Source organism: Gossypium arboreum, chromosome 11 (genome assembly GCF_025698485.1).
Source record: "Gossypium arboreum isolate Shixiya-1 chromosome 11, ASM2569848v2, whole genome shotgun sequence".
Taxonomy (NCBI): Eukaryota; Viridiplantae; Streptophyta; class Magnoliopsida; order Malvales; family Malvaceae; genus Gossypium; species Gossypium arboreum.
This window is the reverse complement of record NC_069080.1, coordinates 120,055,757-120,074,505: the sequence shown is the minus strand read 5'-3', so window position 1 is coordinate 120,074,505 and position 18,749 is coordinate 120,055,757. Positions and strand designations below refer to the sequence as shown.

General features: G+C 34.8%; 1 protein-coding gene and 1 non-coding gene across 2 annotated transcripts in view; both read right to left on the bottom strand.

Annotated features, from left to right (window-relative positions):
• Positions 1-2,132, bottom strand: part of LOC108473385 (sugar transporter ERD6-like 15) — a 52,329-nt gene extending 50,197 nt beyond the window's left edge. The window contains exons 1-10 of the mRNA XM_053021364.1: positions 1,781-2,132; positions 1,638-1,700; positions 1,471-1,560; positions 1,338-1,397; positions 1,057-1,122; positions 948-962; positions 755-830; positions 605-669; positions 251-343; positions 86-166 (exon numbers count right to left, since the gene is read on the bottom strand). Coding sequence (XP_052877324.1) covers positions 86-166; positions 251-343; positions 605-669; positions 755-830; positions 948-962; positions 1,057-1,122; positions 1,338-1,397; positions 1,471-1,560; positions 1,638-1,700; positions 1,781-1,972 — 801 coding nt within the window. The 5' untranslated portion in view covers positions 1,973-2,132. The remainder of the gene's footprint in view (positions 1-85; positions 167-250; positions 344-604; positions 670-754; positions 831-947; positions 963-1,056; positions 1,123-1,337; positions 1,398-1,470; positions 1,561-1,637; positions 1,701-1,780) is intronic.
• Positions 2,133-13,128: 10,996 nt separating this feature from the next.
• LOC128284761 (small nucleolar RNA R71) lies at positions 13,129-13,235 on the bottom strand. The gene has a single exon (XR_008275183.1). It is a non-coding gene; the product is annotated as a small nucleolar RNA R71 (small nucleolar RNA).
• Between the last annotated feature and the right edge of the window lie 5,514 nt (positions 13,236-18,749).

Here is an 18,749-nt window from a genome sequence, read left to right as displayed (position 1 = left end):
CTATAAGGAAAACAAGAGATATATCAATGGATTATATAGCAAATATTTAGAAATTGATCAATTTCAACAAAGTTACGTGTCTTACAAGTAATTGCCGAACATACTTCTTTTGAAATATGTCTAAAATTCCTTCACTCGAGAAACTTTTAAGAGATTCCACATAATCCTGTGAAAAGATAAGCTCAGACAAGCAGGAATTGAACCATTATAAAAGTTTATACTTTTTTCCTAAGAAAAAAAGAAAGGTTACTTTTATTTCAGTTGCTTCATGAGAAATATCAGCTTTATCTCCCCTGAGGCACAACAAAGCGGCTTCAAGCTCTTTCTCACGACCAAATTTTGCCTGCACAGAAATATTCTCAGTGGCTAAATATCAGAGAGGAGAATTCAACCGAAATAGAAAACTTATGATGATCTGCTATGATATATTTGTAGAACTCAAAGCCATTTGGTAGCTGTAGGACAAAACTAGAGATTTCCATATCAAAACGGACAATATCTTGCAGGTTAGTAGTGAGATTTTCTGTTTTCTTTTTGCTTGAGCCTTTAAGATAGGCACCGAACCGTAGCTGTAAAATTTAAGAGAAACTCGAATTGTACTCACCAGCCATTGAGGAGATTCTGGTATGAAGAAGAGAAGTAGGAGTTGAAGCAGACCGGGAATCGTGGCTGTTTGTAAAATCATTCAATAACTATTACAAAACTATCTGATTGCCTAACCAATTTCCAATGCATTTCAGGAAGTTCTAGTTACCTAACAGAGCCAATGTGCGCCAATGGACAAAGGAACCAACAACAAACATGAACGACACGCCCCAACCAGTTAATAACTGCAGAACAAGTAGTATAAGAACCATGAGCCAATAAGTGCATTACAGGCAATGTTTGATTAATGACCTGCACTATGATTGTAAACCTTCCCCTGACATTCTTTGTTGTTATTCTGCAACGTAGATGGACGCCTGTTTGAGATCGAAACGGTAATCCATTGTAATTCAACATTTAACAACTAATGGATAAAAGAAAATGTATCAAAGCAGACTTCAAATGAGTTACCAAGTAGTTGGAAATTCCATTTGTGAATCCTAGTGATAATCTTCCAAGGTTAAGCAACCAAGGGGCCTTTTGAAAACAAATGAAAGCAAGCAATGACAAATTGATCATGACAGCTTAAATAATCCTGAAAATCCTCTAATGGATCCATCATTGCCTTACAGCCAGGATCCTAGTTAGCATTGTGATGGAAAAAAACAATGCAACTTTATATCCTACTCTGTACATAACTCAAGCATGTCGTCAACAAAAGCTTATGAAAGAATAAGCAGAAAAGCTGAAACCTTCGTAAATGCTATGGCAAGCCATCCACCGATGTAGAACAAATTCAAGATCCACATGGTCTGGTTCAAGACATGGGAGTTAGTTTGTAAGATTTTAGCAAATTAATATTCAATAATTCTTGAGAAAGCTTACCGGTTTCCGACCAAACAAATCTGTTATCTTCCCACTTATTGCAGCACCTATTAGTGATCCAATACTCAGAATTGAACCAAAAAGTGAGAACTGCAGAAACAGAGAACTGACTGTCAAATTGAAACCTCTTAAAAATCGGAACATAAATAGTGGATGGGTTGTTGAACCTCAGCCACAGAAAGTCCCAAGTCTTCCATGATTGAAGATTGAGTAGGCGATGAATATCCTATCTGCCATGCAATCCAAGAAATTAGTAAGTTCCATCAATTTTACAACTGTTAAAAGAACAGTTCAACGAAAAGGCACGTACGGCACAACCAAAACCAAAGGTAATGCAAGCAGCCGTAAGGGTGCTAAGACCAAGAATGCTGGTAAAATTGGAAACAGCCACCAACCCTTCATCCTCGACACCAACACCACCATTTTCCTCATTGTAAACAAGGTTGTGGTGTCCTTGTCTGGAAAGCAAACGCTCAGTTGCTTCTTTTCTTTGCTGCTCCATAGATTGTTCCTCTTCGAAGATGCTAACAGAATCAATAGTAAAATTCAAATAATAATTTGTAAAAGAACAAAAAAAAATTCGTTTTCAAAATTAGTGCCGTAGATATAAGTTTATCACTCAAGAAGTTTGTACTTTGTCATGTAGTAAAATTTTTAATTGATATGTCACAATCATTCTGATTTAAAATATTATTTATATGAATATATATGGCTAATTTACCTAAAAAGCCCATTTCTAAGCATAGTTATAGAAATGGGCCGATTACACAATTATTTATTAGAAATGGTTGTTTTTTGTAAAATGCGCCTACGTGGCGGCAAAAAACGCTCCACAGGGGGTGTGCTTTGCTGACATTTTTTCAAATCTAATGGCTAAATTTTTTTGACCGTTGGGAAGACCTGCTCATGGGTCGGGTTACCCTGTCCGGCCCAAAGGTCCGCCCGAAATGTGGGAGGGTTTGGACAAAAATATAGACTCGAAAAATGGGCTTGGACTAAAAAATAAAGCCTGTTTAAAAAACAGGCCGGGTCTCGAGTAAGATATTTTTGGCCCGAGCTTGGCTCGGCCCAGCCCGAATTCACTAAATGACAAAAAAAAAATTACTATTTTTTTGTTCTTTAATGTTATTTTCTTGTTGTTTTCTCTATTTTGCTATCATATTACTATTATATTGCTACTATTTTGTTGTTATTATTTGAATATTGTATAAAACTTATTTTATTATTAATTTTGTTATTATTTTAAAGGCATTTGTTAATTTTGTTATTATTTTAGAGTTATTTATTTGTTAAGTTCCATCTATCTTAGTGCTATTTAAGTCTCGCATATTTTTAAAATTTATTTTCAATTTGTTGGAAAATATTTATTTTGATTTTTTAGTATTTTTATGTATTATATATATTTAAAATTATATAAAATAATATAAAAAATTAATATGGGTGGGTAGGGTAGACTCGGTTTTAGCATTTTTATTTGGGTCGGGCTTGGGCAAAATTTTAGGCCCATTTTTAGTCCCGGCCCGGCTCGAGCCTAAGGAATGGGCCTAAATTTTTAGTTGAGCCTGACCCAAACCCGGCTCGGCCCCGGCCCGGCCCTTGAGCACCTCTACTGTTGGGGGGTCCAATAGTAAAAAAAATATAAAAATCCCCCTCCTATTATTTCACACATAATTTCTTCACAATTTAGTAAAAAATCTTTATAATTTCTCCTAAAACTCTCAAATTTCTCATTAAATTTCTCAAAACTCTTTATAATTAGTTATTTACTTTAATTTTTCTAAATTAGTATTTTTTATAATTTCAAAAATATTTGATAGTGTTAGCAATGGCCAGGAAATTAATTCGTCTCGATTATAAACATATCTCCGTCGAACAAATGAAAATGGTACAGTTTTATTTTAAATTTTGAATATTATTTAATATTTTTTTAATTATGTAATTTTAATTAATTTGTATTTTATAATTTTTTATAACAGTCTGTAGATCAGGTGTTACAATGTTATATTCGTAATATGTCTGGTCCATCATCACTGTTGATAGAAAATTATTTTAGGGAAGCGGGTTTTTGGCACGCGGCCACTATAGGCCGGGGGTGCAAGTTGGACTCGAAACTCATCAACGCGTTAATAGAGAGGTGGAGACTGGATATGCATAAATTCCATCTTCTATGCGGAGAGTGTACTATCACTTTGGAGGACGTCCAGTTAAAATTAGGATTACTAGTGGATGGGGCCGCACTCATCGGGTCTATTCAATTTGCTAATTGGGGAGCCATATGCTACGATCTTTTGGATGCGATTCCGGATAATATTTACGGAGGTCGAATCGAGATGGGTTGGTTGCGAGACCCATTTTTGGAGCCGGGGAATGATTCGACTGAAGTAGAAAGAATACGATATGCTCGGGCAGACATTCTTGAGATGATTGGAGGTTATTTGATGCTGAACTTGTCACGAAACCTCATATATTAGTTAGATGTGAAGGGCGATGCCACCAAATAAAGCCAAAATTGGAGGTTGCCTATCACTACTACAATCATGGGTTCAGTTTCGCTTTCCATTTTTACGTCCTCAAGTAAACCACCAATATACATTCCCACTCATAATGAGGCAAAATTTTTATTTTATTTTACAATTATTCAATAGATTTAAAATAAAATTGTATGCTGAAAATTTATTTAATTAGCTGGAACCATCCAGTGAGTTATGTTGGAATACATATCGCTTTTGAAGATATACGGTTTCTATTAGACCAACGGTCGGAAGCACAAGTAAGTATTAAATAAAATATGTATACATAAAATAGTCGTTTCATATATATATAACTAATATTTTTATCTTGTTCATATAGTTTCAATGGACACCATATAAGGATCCGGCAATACGGGCTGTAATTGCGGAAGAATTCTTTCAAAATTTGAACATTTAGCATGTTAAGATCCCATTGTTCAACTATGGTATTGTCGAGATGCACTAGACGGATAGAGTGTTGCGACAATTTGGATTCCGACAACCGATTCCTAAAGAACCTAAGGTGCTCGATGACCAGTACAGAATCAACTTATGGCAAACGAATACGAATTGGCCGGTATTTTGGTCGGAATATATCGAAATTTGGGAAAATCAGTATGATCATATACCTGATCGCGAACCGATCATTGTCCCAGAGTTAGCGTGCACCCCGAATTATATGCCATGGTTTAGGATCCATGGAAAACCATATTTGCTATCGAAAGAGCAGAGGCATCGGCAAATCCGTGTGGAAAGGGAACGACGGGGCCTTTTAAATCCAAGGAAAAGGGATGACGGCATGGGCCCATCAACAACACCCACACAATCACCGGGCCCATCAACAGCGCCCACACAATCACAACCCCTTCAGATTATGCCAGGTGCATATCCTAACCCTAATATGTATTCTTTTCCCAGTCCTATGCCAAGTTGGAATGCATGGATCGGTGCATCTCCTTTTTTGATGACTCCGACTCAACCGATAATATATAGGCCATTGTCTCCGCAGGGATCGCACGAGACACGGTCGGTGAGCTCATCTCATTACCATTCTCATAACCTTATGGGATTCAAACACCTCCGCCATGGGTGATGCAAACACCTCTACATTATTTATTCTACCAAGATGGGTCATCCTCCCAACATCCATAACCGGAGCAATGACAACCCCCGCCGGAGCAACCAAGGAGAAATCCAACGCGCAATCGTCGTCCACCCCATGTGGCATTGATTTCGATCGGCATATACATTGATTTTTTTAATATATTTGCAGAAGTTGTTTCTATATTATTTTATTTAATAAAAAATAAGTTGTTTTTAATATTTTAATAGTAAATTAATTTTATATTTTTAATAAAATATAAGTTTTTTTTAATAAGGCAGAATAGAAATAATGCAATGTCGTTTCATAACAGCAATTATCAACTATTTCAGTTTGGATATGATTGAATTGTATGACTTAGGTTCTTACACCATCCACACAACTTCTGTTGATTCGTACTTTCCCGGATATCCATATTATTACGTATTCTACTCTAGTAAGGTCGACTTTTTAGTTTGCGACGTAATTCTCTATCTGGTAAAAACTTAAACGGAGCAAGTGATATAGACGGCCACTTACGTTCATCTGGGATCATTGGGAATATGTGTCTCCACATATTCTACATGTATTCTATTTTGTACACTTCGTTGACATATCTCATGAGATCCAAACGGAGATTCTAGCAAGTTGCAATTGCATGAGCGCATGGATAACGAAGTGCGTCAAACGTCCCATAGTCACAAGTCTTATTTATCAGGTGTACACGATATTGCCCGCCGGTAAGACATTAGCTCGGTCTATCAAACTCTGTTACATAAAACCATAGGTTGTCGCAATTGTGACATACAGTGTGCATCGTGTTGGCCCGCGCCTTCGCTTTGTTAATTTCTTGCAATACTTTCCGTAACCATACATGGCCTCCCTGCATTTGGCTTTTATAACTCGTTACTCGCTTTGAAAATAGTGCGGCCAAATAAAAATATATCTCTCACACAACCAAGATTATTGGCAAATGAAGCGTTCCTTTTAGAACAAAATTTATGCATTCAGCCAGGTTTGTGGTTATATGGCTATATTGTAGACCGCTGTCGTATGCTTGCGACCATTGTTTGAAAGGTATGTTATAGAGGCAGTTTGTGCCTTGATTGTTAACTGAACGCAAATTCCCCAACATCTCATGAAAACGATCCTTATTGATCTCGTATCCTGCCAATATAAGTTGATAGCGAAAATTACATACCAATATTCCATTTAGAATAAATTGAATATTACAACTGAAAGTATATTAATAGAGATTAAATACCCATGTTGGTCACTTGCTTTTGTTCAGTCGTAGAAAGATATTACTTGTAGTAGTTGGACGTAACATGCCTTAGACAATACCGATGGTGTCTGCGATCCTATAGGCTTCCATATCACTTAATTGCGGCTAGTATTCCAGTCCCCGATTCGATATAACGCATATATCAGGTTAGGGGCACACATTCCTCCTTAACCTAGAATGAAAGAAATCTCAATCATCAGCTGACTCCTTTGATGTTATTGCAAACGCAATTAGAAGGATTCTCTCACTGCCATCCTGTGCCACATCTAGCAATAGTCGATGGGTATATCTACTATACATGAAGGTATCGTCATTTTGAACCAATGGCTTGCAGTACACAAATACGTCCCGACATTGCTTAAAGCTCTAGAATAGACGTTTGAACACTTGGCATCCATGGAGCAATCAGTTATTGTAGTACGTAGGGATTGTTTCAAGGTTTGTTATACAACTTGGGACGTAACTCTCCAGCACACCACTGCCAAACCTCATTATATGAAGCGTCCCACCCACTATGTAGTTTTTTCAATACCTTTTGCTTAGCTATCCAAGCCTTACGGGAAGAGGGTGTGTACCTCAATTGGCTACAAATACTGGCAATTATGCATGACACAGAAGTCTTGAGATTCACCTTCAACATCAGTAGTATTGAGGTAGCTATCATGCCTTAATCCATTTAGGATGATCTTGTGAAACACTTATCAATGAAGTACGTTAAATAATGAAACATTAAGTAATAACATTATTATTCAAAACCCTAAACACCCAGTGATACTGTATTAAAAACATAGGTATGTGGACCTTTGTACCTTTTTATCCCCCACAAGCCTGTCTTTTTCCTAAAAGAAGTCATGATTTTCCATGAACATGTACCATCTTGCACTAAAAACTTAGTTTCGAACTTCTCAGATTTGGATTTAACCATATTGTAGTTAACCCGGTGATTCATGCTACGTTGTTTCAAAACACCAAGAAAACTATCCTTATTAGAAAACTCCTTACCAACTTCCAAATCACCCTAATCCAACACAAGTTCTGTGTGGTTGATTTGGAAACTCTAACATATCATCTGTCAATTTATCGACATTATGCATGTGGGCTGGAGGCGAGTACGCTCTGAATCGCGGATCTTCTTCTTCTTCTTCATCTGAACCCCCTTCAACGTATTCAGGTTTGGATGGAACAGGCTTTGATTCAGAAAATAATGCAACTTTTGCATCATTGGGGCTGGGCTCTCGAGGTGGATCCACATCGGTCTCACTATCATTTGCAACGTACGAGGTCTCCTTGCCAGTGGACGTCATAGGGAGTACATCATCCCTTCTTGTGGACATTTCGTAACATCCCCAATGAGATGTGTATTGCCAACCACTAGAAGTTGATGTCATTCCCCAATAAATATTTCCAGCATTGAACATCAACCCACCGATGTACATGTCCCATCTACTAATCGAGTGTCGTGCAAGAGTTGTGTTTTCCATATTGCCACCAAACAAGGGCACTTCCATGTTCTGCCTTCCACTAACGGAGTGTCGGCTAGGCATCGTGTATTTCTCTCGAGCAACAGATGATTTTAAAGTCATAAATGTTTCATTTGGCAATGAAAATACATATAACTTAAGATAGGCTGATCCACTAGCGAGATGAGTCTGCACCATCGCCTCAAAGCTACGAACACCTTTGATATCAAATGAGTCATATGTCACGGGATCAATCGAAGCACAAAATTGATACTTAATAGAAGAAACCCTACTTGGTGTTGGTCTGAAGATTTTATGCCTAATTCTTTTACGAAATTCTGTAAAATCTATACTTTGGTTAAAAACCATTAGCGCTGTATTCTCTGATAAAAAAACAATGTCGATCTCGATGTCACGGACCTCACCATCAGAGTAAATAACAGCATTAATACGTTCACTCATTTTCAATTTCTATTCTGCTTAGCCTCTCTAATTTTTTTTGTTGTAACTTATGCATCCTGAGAATGAAATTTTTCTCGTTTATAGCCTAAGGCTAATCATGAACTACTGTAGAAAAAGAGCGTCCACATGGGAACTTTTTTTAGAAATTTTGCTGACATTGCATCCTACTTGAAGTTTTTTTGGCACTATTTGTTCAGAAACATCTTCTCTAAATTATTTTTTAGGAACTACTGTAGAAAAAGAGCGTCCACGTGGGAGCTTTTTTCTATAATTTTACTGACAGTGCATCCTGCTTGAAGTATTTTTGACACTATTTGTTCAGAAACGTCTTCTCAAAATTATTTTTTCATGAACTACTGTAGAAAAAGAGGGACCACGTGGTAGCTTTTTTCCGTAATTTTACTGATAGTGCATCCTACTTGAAGCGTTTTTGACACTATTTGTTCAGAAACGTCTTCTTAAAATTATTTTTTCAGTAACTACTGTAGAAAAAGAGCTTCCACGTGGGAGCATTTTTTCTGTATTTTTGTTGACAGTGCATCCTGCTTGAAGCGTTTTTGACATTATTTGTTCAGAAAAGTCTTCTTAAAATTATTTTTTCAAGATAAAAATAGTCAATTATGTTAAAAAAATAATAAACACAATGTTATTTTTTTAAAAAAAATAAACCCTAATTTAATTAAATTTAACCTTAAACCTTAAACCCTAATTTAATTTATTTAAAACCCTAGAACTCTAAATTACTTAATTTATTTAAAAACCATAAACCTTAATTTAATTTTTAAAACCCTAATTTAGTTTATTTAAAACCCTAGAACCCTAATTTACTTAATTTATTTAAAACCCTAAATCCTAAACCTTAATTTATTTAAAACCTTAAAACCCTAATTTACTTAATTTATTTAAAACCATAAACCTTAATTTAAATAATTTTTATAAAATAACACTAAATCTCGATTTATTTTTAAAATCTACTAAAATTCTAACCCTAACTTGTTTTAACAAAAACCTAAACACTAAACCCTAACTTATTTTAGCAAAACCCTAACCCTAAAAACCCTAAAAAATAATAGAGACTAAACATGCAAATATCCTTAACATATAAAAACACGGAGCAAAATGTGCCACTGGGGGAGCTTTTTTGCCACGTCAGCAAAACACTTCCACGTAAGCGCATTTTTGGCTGACATGGCAAAAAGCGCTCCCCTAGGGGTGTGCTTTGCTGGCATTTTCTCCCCTAAACGCGGCCACGTAGGCGCGTTTTGAAAAAAGCGACCCTTTTCGCTAAATAATTGTGTAATTGGCCCATTTTCATAAATATGCTTGGAAATAGGCCTTTTAGGTAAATTAGTCACTATATATATATTTAATCATTAAATTTTTTATATAAAATAAATAATTAGAAAATTTTAATTTATGCCAAATTTATATATGGAAGATGAAATATAGTAGATTGGATTGTTAATATATATATAATGGGAGGTGTCCACTTACACCATTCTAAATTTTAAGCGGTTTTACATCCTTTCATAACTTATTATTATAAGTTTAATATTTTAACAATTCCAACCAATGAATTTATCAAAATGTTTATACATGTTATGCATGTAAATTTTTGAATCAATTCGATATCCATATCACATCAATCTAAAATGTTATCTATATTAGTATATTTTAATAGTTGAAAGTTTTTTTACATAAAATGAATAGTTAAAATATTTTAATTTATGTCAAAATTAAAATGCATGATCTATATTATTGAAGCATAAAATGTAACGATTGAGTTGTTAAAATATTAAACATATAAAAAATTCGAAAGACTGTAAAATCACTTAAATTTTACATTGGAAGTGAATTCCTCCCTTTAATGACTTTTTTTTAATAAAATTGACCAAATTTTTTTTATTAATTATGAAAATGATTCACTTTCAAAACCATGTACATAAATAACTTGTTAGCTACAGTGAACCTCAGTTGCATTATTGCCATTGGTGGCACCACCCCTAATAACTCCCTAATCATTGGTCAGTTTCTTAAAAAAATAATTTACTAGGGTGCCTCCGTTGATATTGGAAGCACCATTATATAATGCAGGTACGTATTAGCAACTAAGACAACTGTATTCTGAGGGAAAAAGAAAGAATATATATTTTAATAAGTGTCGCCGTTGTCATTGGCCGCACCAGTTTATATCTTTGAAAAAAAAAAGCCTATCAAAAAGTAATTTTGGGGTTGCCCTTGGCATTGGTGACACCAGTCTCTTTTTTGGTGGTGTAATTTCCATTGGCGGCACCAATTTAAAAAAATTAATTTTTTTTGGTCCCTCTATTTCCATTAGCAGCATTGGTGGCAAAAAGATGATTTTTTTATGCCTGCATTACCAATGGCGGCACCAGTGGCATCGGTGGCAGAAAGTGATTTTTTTGTGCCTACATTACCATTTGTGGCATCAGTGGCAGAAATTCAATTTTAAATTGAATTTTATTTGGTGGCACCAACCTTTATATGTACTGGTTTTTGTTGAGCCTTGTTGTAAGTCTTCAACCGAAAAAAAGAAAAGAAAGAGAAAGTTTTGGGTTTAGTAGAAGATGAGACAAAATTTGTTTTAAAGATGAATAACCCATTACTTTTTGTGTACTTTTTTTCGACGGAGCAATTACAGAATGTGACGTTGGTTGTGTATTTCAAGGTTGGTAGAAAGTAGGGATGAGATTTAATAAGAGTGTGAAGCTGGAACAAATGAGGTAAAAGATCAGTGCAAAAATAGCTTTCCATTGTGGAAAGGCGATGTCAAGATTATTGTACAAGTTTCCAATTTCCTCAAATACCTGAAAATGTACAGAGATGGAACTGGTAGATGATGATGATTGATAAGCTATTAAAGTAACATATTTTAATCTAATTCTTAATGCGTTTTTGGATGATTAATTATGCAAATTAGTGAATTTGACGCTCCTAATCCTTTAAATTCATGTTTCTATACTTAGAAGAGCATTTGGGACCGAAAAGAAAAAAAACGAGCCAAAATCACACAAATAGAGCTATTTTCAGGAGCCATACGGCCTGTGCATTTCCACACGGGCTGGACACACACCCGTGTGAGTCACATAGGTTGGACAAACGCCTATTTGCCAACCCGTGTTGATTTCGTACCATGCTTCCCAAATACGCAGAAAAACCCAATTTTTAGGCTTTCTGAGCACTCTAAAGTTTATAAATACCCATTAGAAGAAGACATAAGGGGGTAATCAAAGAAGATCGAAGAAAACACTCGAAGACCGCCATCAGAACCAACTCGAAAGCGGATTTCCATCAAGATTGAAGATCTCCCTTTAATTTCTTTCAAATTTTTACTGAGTTTCTTTATGTCTTGTGGTTATTTTGACTTTGAGATGTTTCTATTCAGGATTATGAACTAATTCCCTAGATATCTAGGGAGGATGAAACCTATGATGAATCTTTTTATTTAATGTCTATTTTACGCAATAAATATTTGATTCTTGTTCTTAATTATGTATGCCTATTTCTTGTTTTAATATTTCTGAGATATTAATTCATGTTTAATATGCTTAATTCAGTAGAGCAAAAGTCCCTGTTTAAGAGTAGATCTAGCATAATTGAGTGGAGTTGCATGCAATCCTAGAAATAGGACGAAATAAATCTACCAGATTAGAGTCAAATCTAATAAGGGAAGCCATAAGTCGAGTTAATGCGATGATAGGGGTTTTAATTAGAAAGAGATTTCAATTAATCAACCTAGAGTCAGTTGTTCTTACTTTCGAAAGAGATATTAACATAATTTAGTGATTTCTACGGATCAAGACACTAGTGAATAAATTGTTTAATTCAGATTCATAATAAAAGGTGAAGTCTAGGTGGATTCTTTATTGGGTATTGTCTATCTCATTGGTTAATTTTTTATTATTTCTTTGATTCATTCTCTGTTGCGTTCTTAGTTAAATTAGTTTATTAAATTTAGATTAAAACACATAACCCTAAATTGTCAGCTAAATAATAGAAAAATAGTACTAATACTTTTAGTCATCGTAGATACGATATTCTTTACTCACCATAGCTATACTATTGTTCGATAGGTGCGCTTGCCTTTGTCATATTTATAGTTAGTTTAGTGACCATCAAGTTTTTGGCGCCGTTGCCGGGGACTAAAATATTAGGAACACTTTATTTTTATTAATTTAGCCATTTTTTATTAATTTAATTTATTTTGTTTTTAGTTCAATTTTTACATTCTAATTTTTCTTTTATTTGTTTTATGGCAGGTTCCTTTAATTTATGACTAGAAGAAACTCGTCAGGGCCATTGTTATTTGATAGTGAAATTAAAAGTACAACTCGTAGAAACCGTAGAGAAGCAAGGCAGAGTTGAGAGAATATAGTAGATGAACAAGAGGAAATTATTATTATTGAGGAGATGGGTGATAACCAGAATAATCAGCTACCTCCTACAGTTGTTGTAATTCCAGATCCTATTCCTCGTACTATGTACGACTATGCCAAACTCACTCTAACTAGGGCTGAATCGAGTATTGTGAAACCCACCATTGCTGCAAATAATTTCGAACTGAAGCCAAACACTATTCAGATGGTACAACAGTTTATTTAGTCCAGTGGTTTGCAAGACGAAGATCCAAATACTCAATTGGCTAATTTGCTGGAAATCTGTGATACTTTCAAGATTAATAGCGTCACTGACAATGCCATTCACTTTTGGTTATTTCATTTCTCATTGAGGAACAAAGGTAAACATTGGTTAAATTCTTTACCACGAGGTTCCATTACTACATGGGCTCAAATGACCGAGAAGTTCCTTCTGAAGTACTTTCCACCGGCTAAAACAGCCAAGTTGAGGAATGATATCTCCTCCTTTGTGCAGATCAATTTAGAGACTCTATATGATGCATGGGAGAAGTATAAGGATTTATTGAGACGGTGCCCTCACCATGGGCTACCTCTATGGCTACAAGTTCAAACGTTCTACAACGGTTTGGATCCCTCAATAAGGCAGTTAATTGATACAATAGTCGATGGTACTCTGAATAATAAAACACCCGAAGTGGCTTATGAATTTATAGAAGAGATGACACTGTATAATTATCAGTGGCAAGTCATGAGGACAAAGCCGATGAAAGCAGCCAGTGTTTTCAACTTAGATGCAGTCACCATGTTATCAAATTAGGTAGAACAATTAAATAAAAAAAATGATAGTTTATATGTTTCTATACAAGTACATCCGGTGATGCAATGCGATACAAATGGAGGAGGAATAAATAATCCAGAATATGTACCCTTCGCTCCTAGCACAGAGAACGAACAAATTAATTATATGGGTGACAATTCTTGGCCTCAAAATAACCCTTATAGTAATTACTATAATGCAGGTTGGAGGAACCATCCCAATTTCTCTTGGGGTGGTCAAGGAAATCAAAGAACACAACTCCCTCCAAGCTTCCAACAATAACCTTACCAGTAAAAGAAAAAGCCGAACCTTGAGGAGATGTTAACAAAGTTTATCTCGATGTCAGAAACCCATTTTCAAAACATTGAAGAAGCATTGAAGAATCAACAATCATCAATTCAAGGGCTCGAGAACTAAATAGGTCATCTTGCTAAGTTAATCTCAAAAAGACCACAAGGTAATTTGCCTAGCAATATCGAAACTAACCCAAGAGAGCAATTTCATGCAATTACAGTGCGAGATGAAGAAGGGTTAGTTGAATCTGAACCAAAACCAAGGCAAGAAATTGTAGTAAATAACGATAAGATTGAGGTAAACCAGAAAGAGCAAAAACTGGTTTTTAAATAATATAAACCATATCCTAATGCGACGAAGAGAGACCACACAAACGAATAAATTGGTAAATTTCTCAAACTATTAAAGAATTACATATTAACTTACCATTTGTTGAAGCTCTTTTGTAGATGCCCAATTATGTCAAATTTTGAAAAGAGCTTTTGGCAAACAAAATAAAGTTAGATGATTAGTCGACTATGGAGCTAAATGCAGTTTACTTGGTTATATTGCAAAATAAATTACCCAAAAAATTGAAAGATCCAAAGAGTTTTACTATTCCCTGTTTAATTGGTAGTTTGAATATTGATAATGCTTTGGCTGATTTAGGGGCTAGAATTAATGTCATGCCCTATAAAATGTTTAAGCAATTAGGTCTTGGGAAACCCAAACAAACTAGGATGAGTATTCAATTAGCGGATAGAACCAGTATATATCCTAGGGGTGTTATTGAAGATGTGTTTGTTAAAATAGATAAATTTATATTCCTTGTTGACTTTGTTGTTTTAGACAAGGATGAAGTCAATGAGGTACCTTTAATTTTAGGATGACCTTTTTTAGCATCTACTAGAACCATAATTGATGTTGGTGCGAGTGAGTTAATACTTTGTGTAGGTGACGAATTGATTACTCTTTAAGCTCGTGATTCTGTTAGAACATCTAGTGATCAAGATGATTTTAAATCTTCTATTAATGTTAGTGACCATGTGGCTTAACCTTCTTTGTAGGAAACCCCTAAAAAAATCGTAATGGAGCCATGTTCCAGTCAATGCGACAGAAATAGAATGATTTATGATGAACAAATGTTACAAATCGATGAACTAGATGAATGGCGAACACATGTTAAGGAGAAACTGAAAAAGCAGGATGAAGAACCAAAGTGATGCCATGATGAGCATGTGGATGGAACACACTAATTTAAGCTTGGAAACAAACTACTAGACAAAACAGATCCACAAATTACCCCTTCGGAGCTTGATGCAAATGGATCAAACCTATTTACAGTACCGAATGTCTTCCTCTGTGGTACAGTAGAGGTAACTCATTTTGAAATTGGCACATTTAAGGTAAATAGTATTCGACCTAAACCTTATTTTGGTAATAACATTGATAGTGAGAAAGAGGTGCCTCGGCTCCACAAACCACCGTGACTGTGCGAATACAAGGTAAGTCAAGCTTAGACTCTAAATAAGCGCTTCTCGGGAGGCAACTCGAGTGTTAACACTCTGCTAATTCTTTTAATGCATGTTATTTTTTTAACTAATTAATTTTCAAAATTAAAAAAATATATTTTTGATCCACACGGCCTGGACACACGGGCTTGTCCTAGGCCGTGTACACAATAAGGGGTTCTACAGTGAGTTACACAGCCTGGCAACATGGCCATATGCCCACATGGCCTAGACACATGGGCATGTCTTTGGCCGTGTGGATCCTGGGACTTAATTTTCAAAAATTCGAAGGTTACATTGCCTGGAGACACGATCGTGTGGCACACACGGCCTAGACACACGGGCGTGTCCTAGGCCGTGTGAAACTTGGAGCTATTTTTTTTCAATTTTAAATCAAGTTAGAGAGTTACACGGGTAAGGCACACGGCAGGGCCACACGGGTGTGTTGGTGGCCGTGTGACCCACACGGCCTCTCACACTGGCATGGGAGAAGCGAAGGAGATCACACGGCTTGGACACATGGCCGTGTGTGCCACACAACTTGGACACATGGCCGTGTGAAGATTGGGTTTACTTTTTAATTGCACACGAGCTGAAAACACCCTACACAGCCGTGTGGCCCAAACCCTAAAATTTCTTCTGTAATTTGTCTCTTTCTTCTTTCCCAAACAAGCCAACTCCATTTCCCTTATCGCCCACCTCCTCTTCCTTCTCCCTATAGTTGACTTACCCCGCCCCTACCCATGCATGCGCCGCCTCCTATACGCGACGCCCTATCGTTACTCCGGCCACCCTTTTCTTTATTTTATTTTATTATTTATTTATTATTTGTTATATTATTTTTATCTATTTTCTTATTTTTAATTATTTGTTTTATTTTTCTTATGCTTAAATTTTAATTTTATTTATTCTATTTCTATTATTTTAGTATTTTTTACTATTACCTTTAATTTTATTGGTATCGTTGAGTTTATTTCTTTTCTTTTTGTTTTATTTTTATTGTTCTTTTTATTTTAGCTTAGTTTTTAATTTTGTTTTAGTTGCTTTAGTTTTATTTTTTAGACTTATTTAATAAATTATCTTTTAAATTATGTTTTTATTTTTATTTTTAAGGTTGTTTCTAATTGAGTTGTGCCCTCTTAATCTTCTTCACTATTTGTGTTTATTTTCTTATTAGTTTGCTCAGAATCCTGCACTACCTACAATTCTGCTTTTCACCATTCTGGCAATTTCATCTAATATTCTAGGTAGTTTCAGTTTTCTCCCTCTCTTATGATATTCTGCTTATGCTATGATTATATATGTTTGTACATTGAGAACAATGTACATCATAAGTGTGGGGAGGTTATTTATATAGTTTTTAGAAAACCCTAAATTATGTTTTGTATTTAAGTAATTTTCTCATACTTCCATTAGAATATATTTTTGTCAATTTGAGATTGTTTGTTGATGTGTTTTGGATTAATTTGTAGATATTTATGTATTTGTTGATTTAAACTTTAAGACATGACAGAATCAAGCATGATAAATTATTTTTCAGAAATTAAAATTTTTTAGATTGTTTCCCTAAATTGAAGTATTATCTTAAAGTTTGAGATTTGCAAGTTTGACATCAAAAACCATGAATTTTTTTGTGAGATTTTGAGCCTTTAGAGCATGCATTTTTCTTGCTCATTTTATTATTGGTTATGAGTGTGTCAACTTGATTTGTTATTTTAGAACTTGCTTCGATTATGCATGTCGAGACCACACCTTTGATTTGATTCACTGAGATGATAAAGGCACCTAGGTTTTAACCCACTTATCCCATAAAAGCCTACCTTCTTAATTAACCCTTAGTGAACCCCGTTGAACCTAACACACCATTTCTTGATTCAACCATTAATGTTAACCCATAACTTATGTTTCCGTTGAGACTTTTTCTCGTTTTATTGACTCCCTTTTTGTCGAGATTTGATTTGGTTAGTTGCCTAACTATGCTCTTCTATTTGATTTGCTGAATTATTTATGATTTTTTTTGAAGAAAAGAAAGAAAGGAAAAAATAAAAAATAAAAAACTGATTATTATTTAGTTCTACGTTGATTGAGCTTGGATAGTTAAATTTATATTTTGAGAAGAAGCTTATTTTTATTCTTGAATAATTCTTGATTTATGCTTGTTTTTAATTTAGCATTTGTCTAATTTTTCTAGTTTGGTAATTTATCAATTCGATCTCGATTATAACCAAATTTTCTGGCCTTTCTCCACACCCTTAACCTAAGCCCCGTTACCTCTTCAAAACCTTTTGATTTGTGTATCGTCTCATTTTATAGTGGTGGAGATTTGATTTTCATGCAAGCCTTTGGTAATGACATTTCTTGTTCGACTTTTGAGCGCATATTATTGAGCCTTAAATACTTTGAGTGCTTGAGTGAATCTTTAGTGAAGATGTCAATTATTTTTTATTTTGAACTAAATGTAACTACTTAAATAAGGGGAGACACCTATATTTTCATGTTTAAAAATGTTAGCTTGGATTGTTTGAGACTTTAATGCCCTTTTAGTTGAATTGTCAATGCATGATCATTTGTGAATTATTTTGAGACATTATTGATGAGAATTATAAGTTGAGAAAAATTAATTTTAATATGAGTTGAGAATTTTGCTTGAGGACAAGCAAACGCTTAAGTGTGGGGATATTTGATAAACTATAAAAGTAACATATTTTAATCTCATTTTTAATGTGTTTTTGGATGATTAATTATGCAAATTAGTAAATTTGATGCTTCTAATCCTTTAAATTCATGTTCCTATATTAGAAGAGCATTTGGGAGTGAAATGAGCGAAAAATGAGCCAAATCGGACAAATTGAGCTATTTTCAGGAGCCATACGGCCTGGGCATTTCCACATAGGCTGGACACACGCCCATGTGCCAGCCCGTGTCGATTTCGGACCATGCTTCCCAAATACGTAGAAAAACCCAATTTTTAGCCTTTCTAAGCACTCTAAAGTCTATAAATAACCATTAGAAGAAGACATAAGGGGGCAATCAAAGAAGATCAAAGAAAACACTCGAAGAACACCATCGGAACCAACTCAGAAGCCGATCTCCATCAAGATTGAAGATCTCCCTTTAATTTCTTTCAAATTTCTACTGAGTTTCTTTATGTCTTGTGGTTATTCTGACTTTGAGATGTTTCTATTCAGGATTATGAACTAATTCCCTAGATACCTAGGGAGGATGAAACCTATGATGAATCCTTTTATTTAATGTTTGTTTTACGAGATAAATATTTGATTCTTATTCTCAATTATGTATGCTTATTTCTTGTTTTAATATTTCTGGGATATTAATTCATGTTTAATGTGCTTAACTCAATGGAGCAAAAGTTCCTGTTTAAGAGTAGATCTTGCATAATTGAGTGGAGTTGCATGCAATCTAGAAATAGGACGACATAAATCTACTAGATTAAATTCAAATCTAATAGGGGAATCCATAAATCGAGTTAATGAAATGATA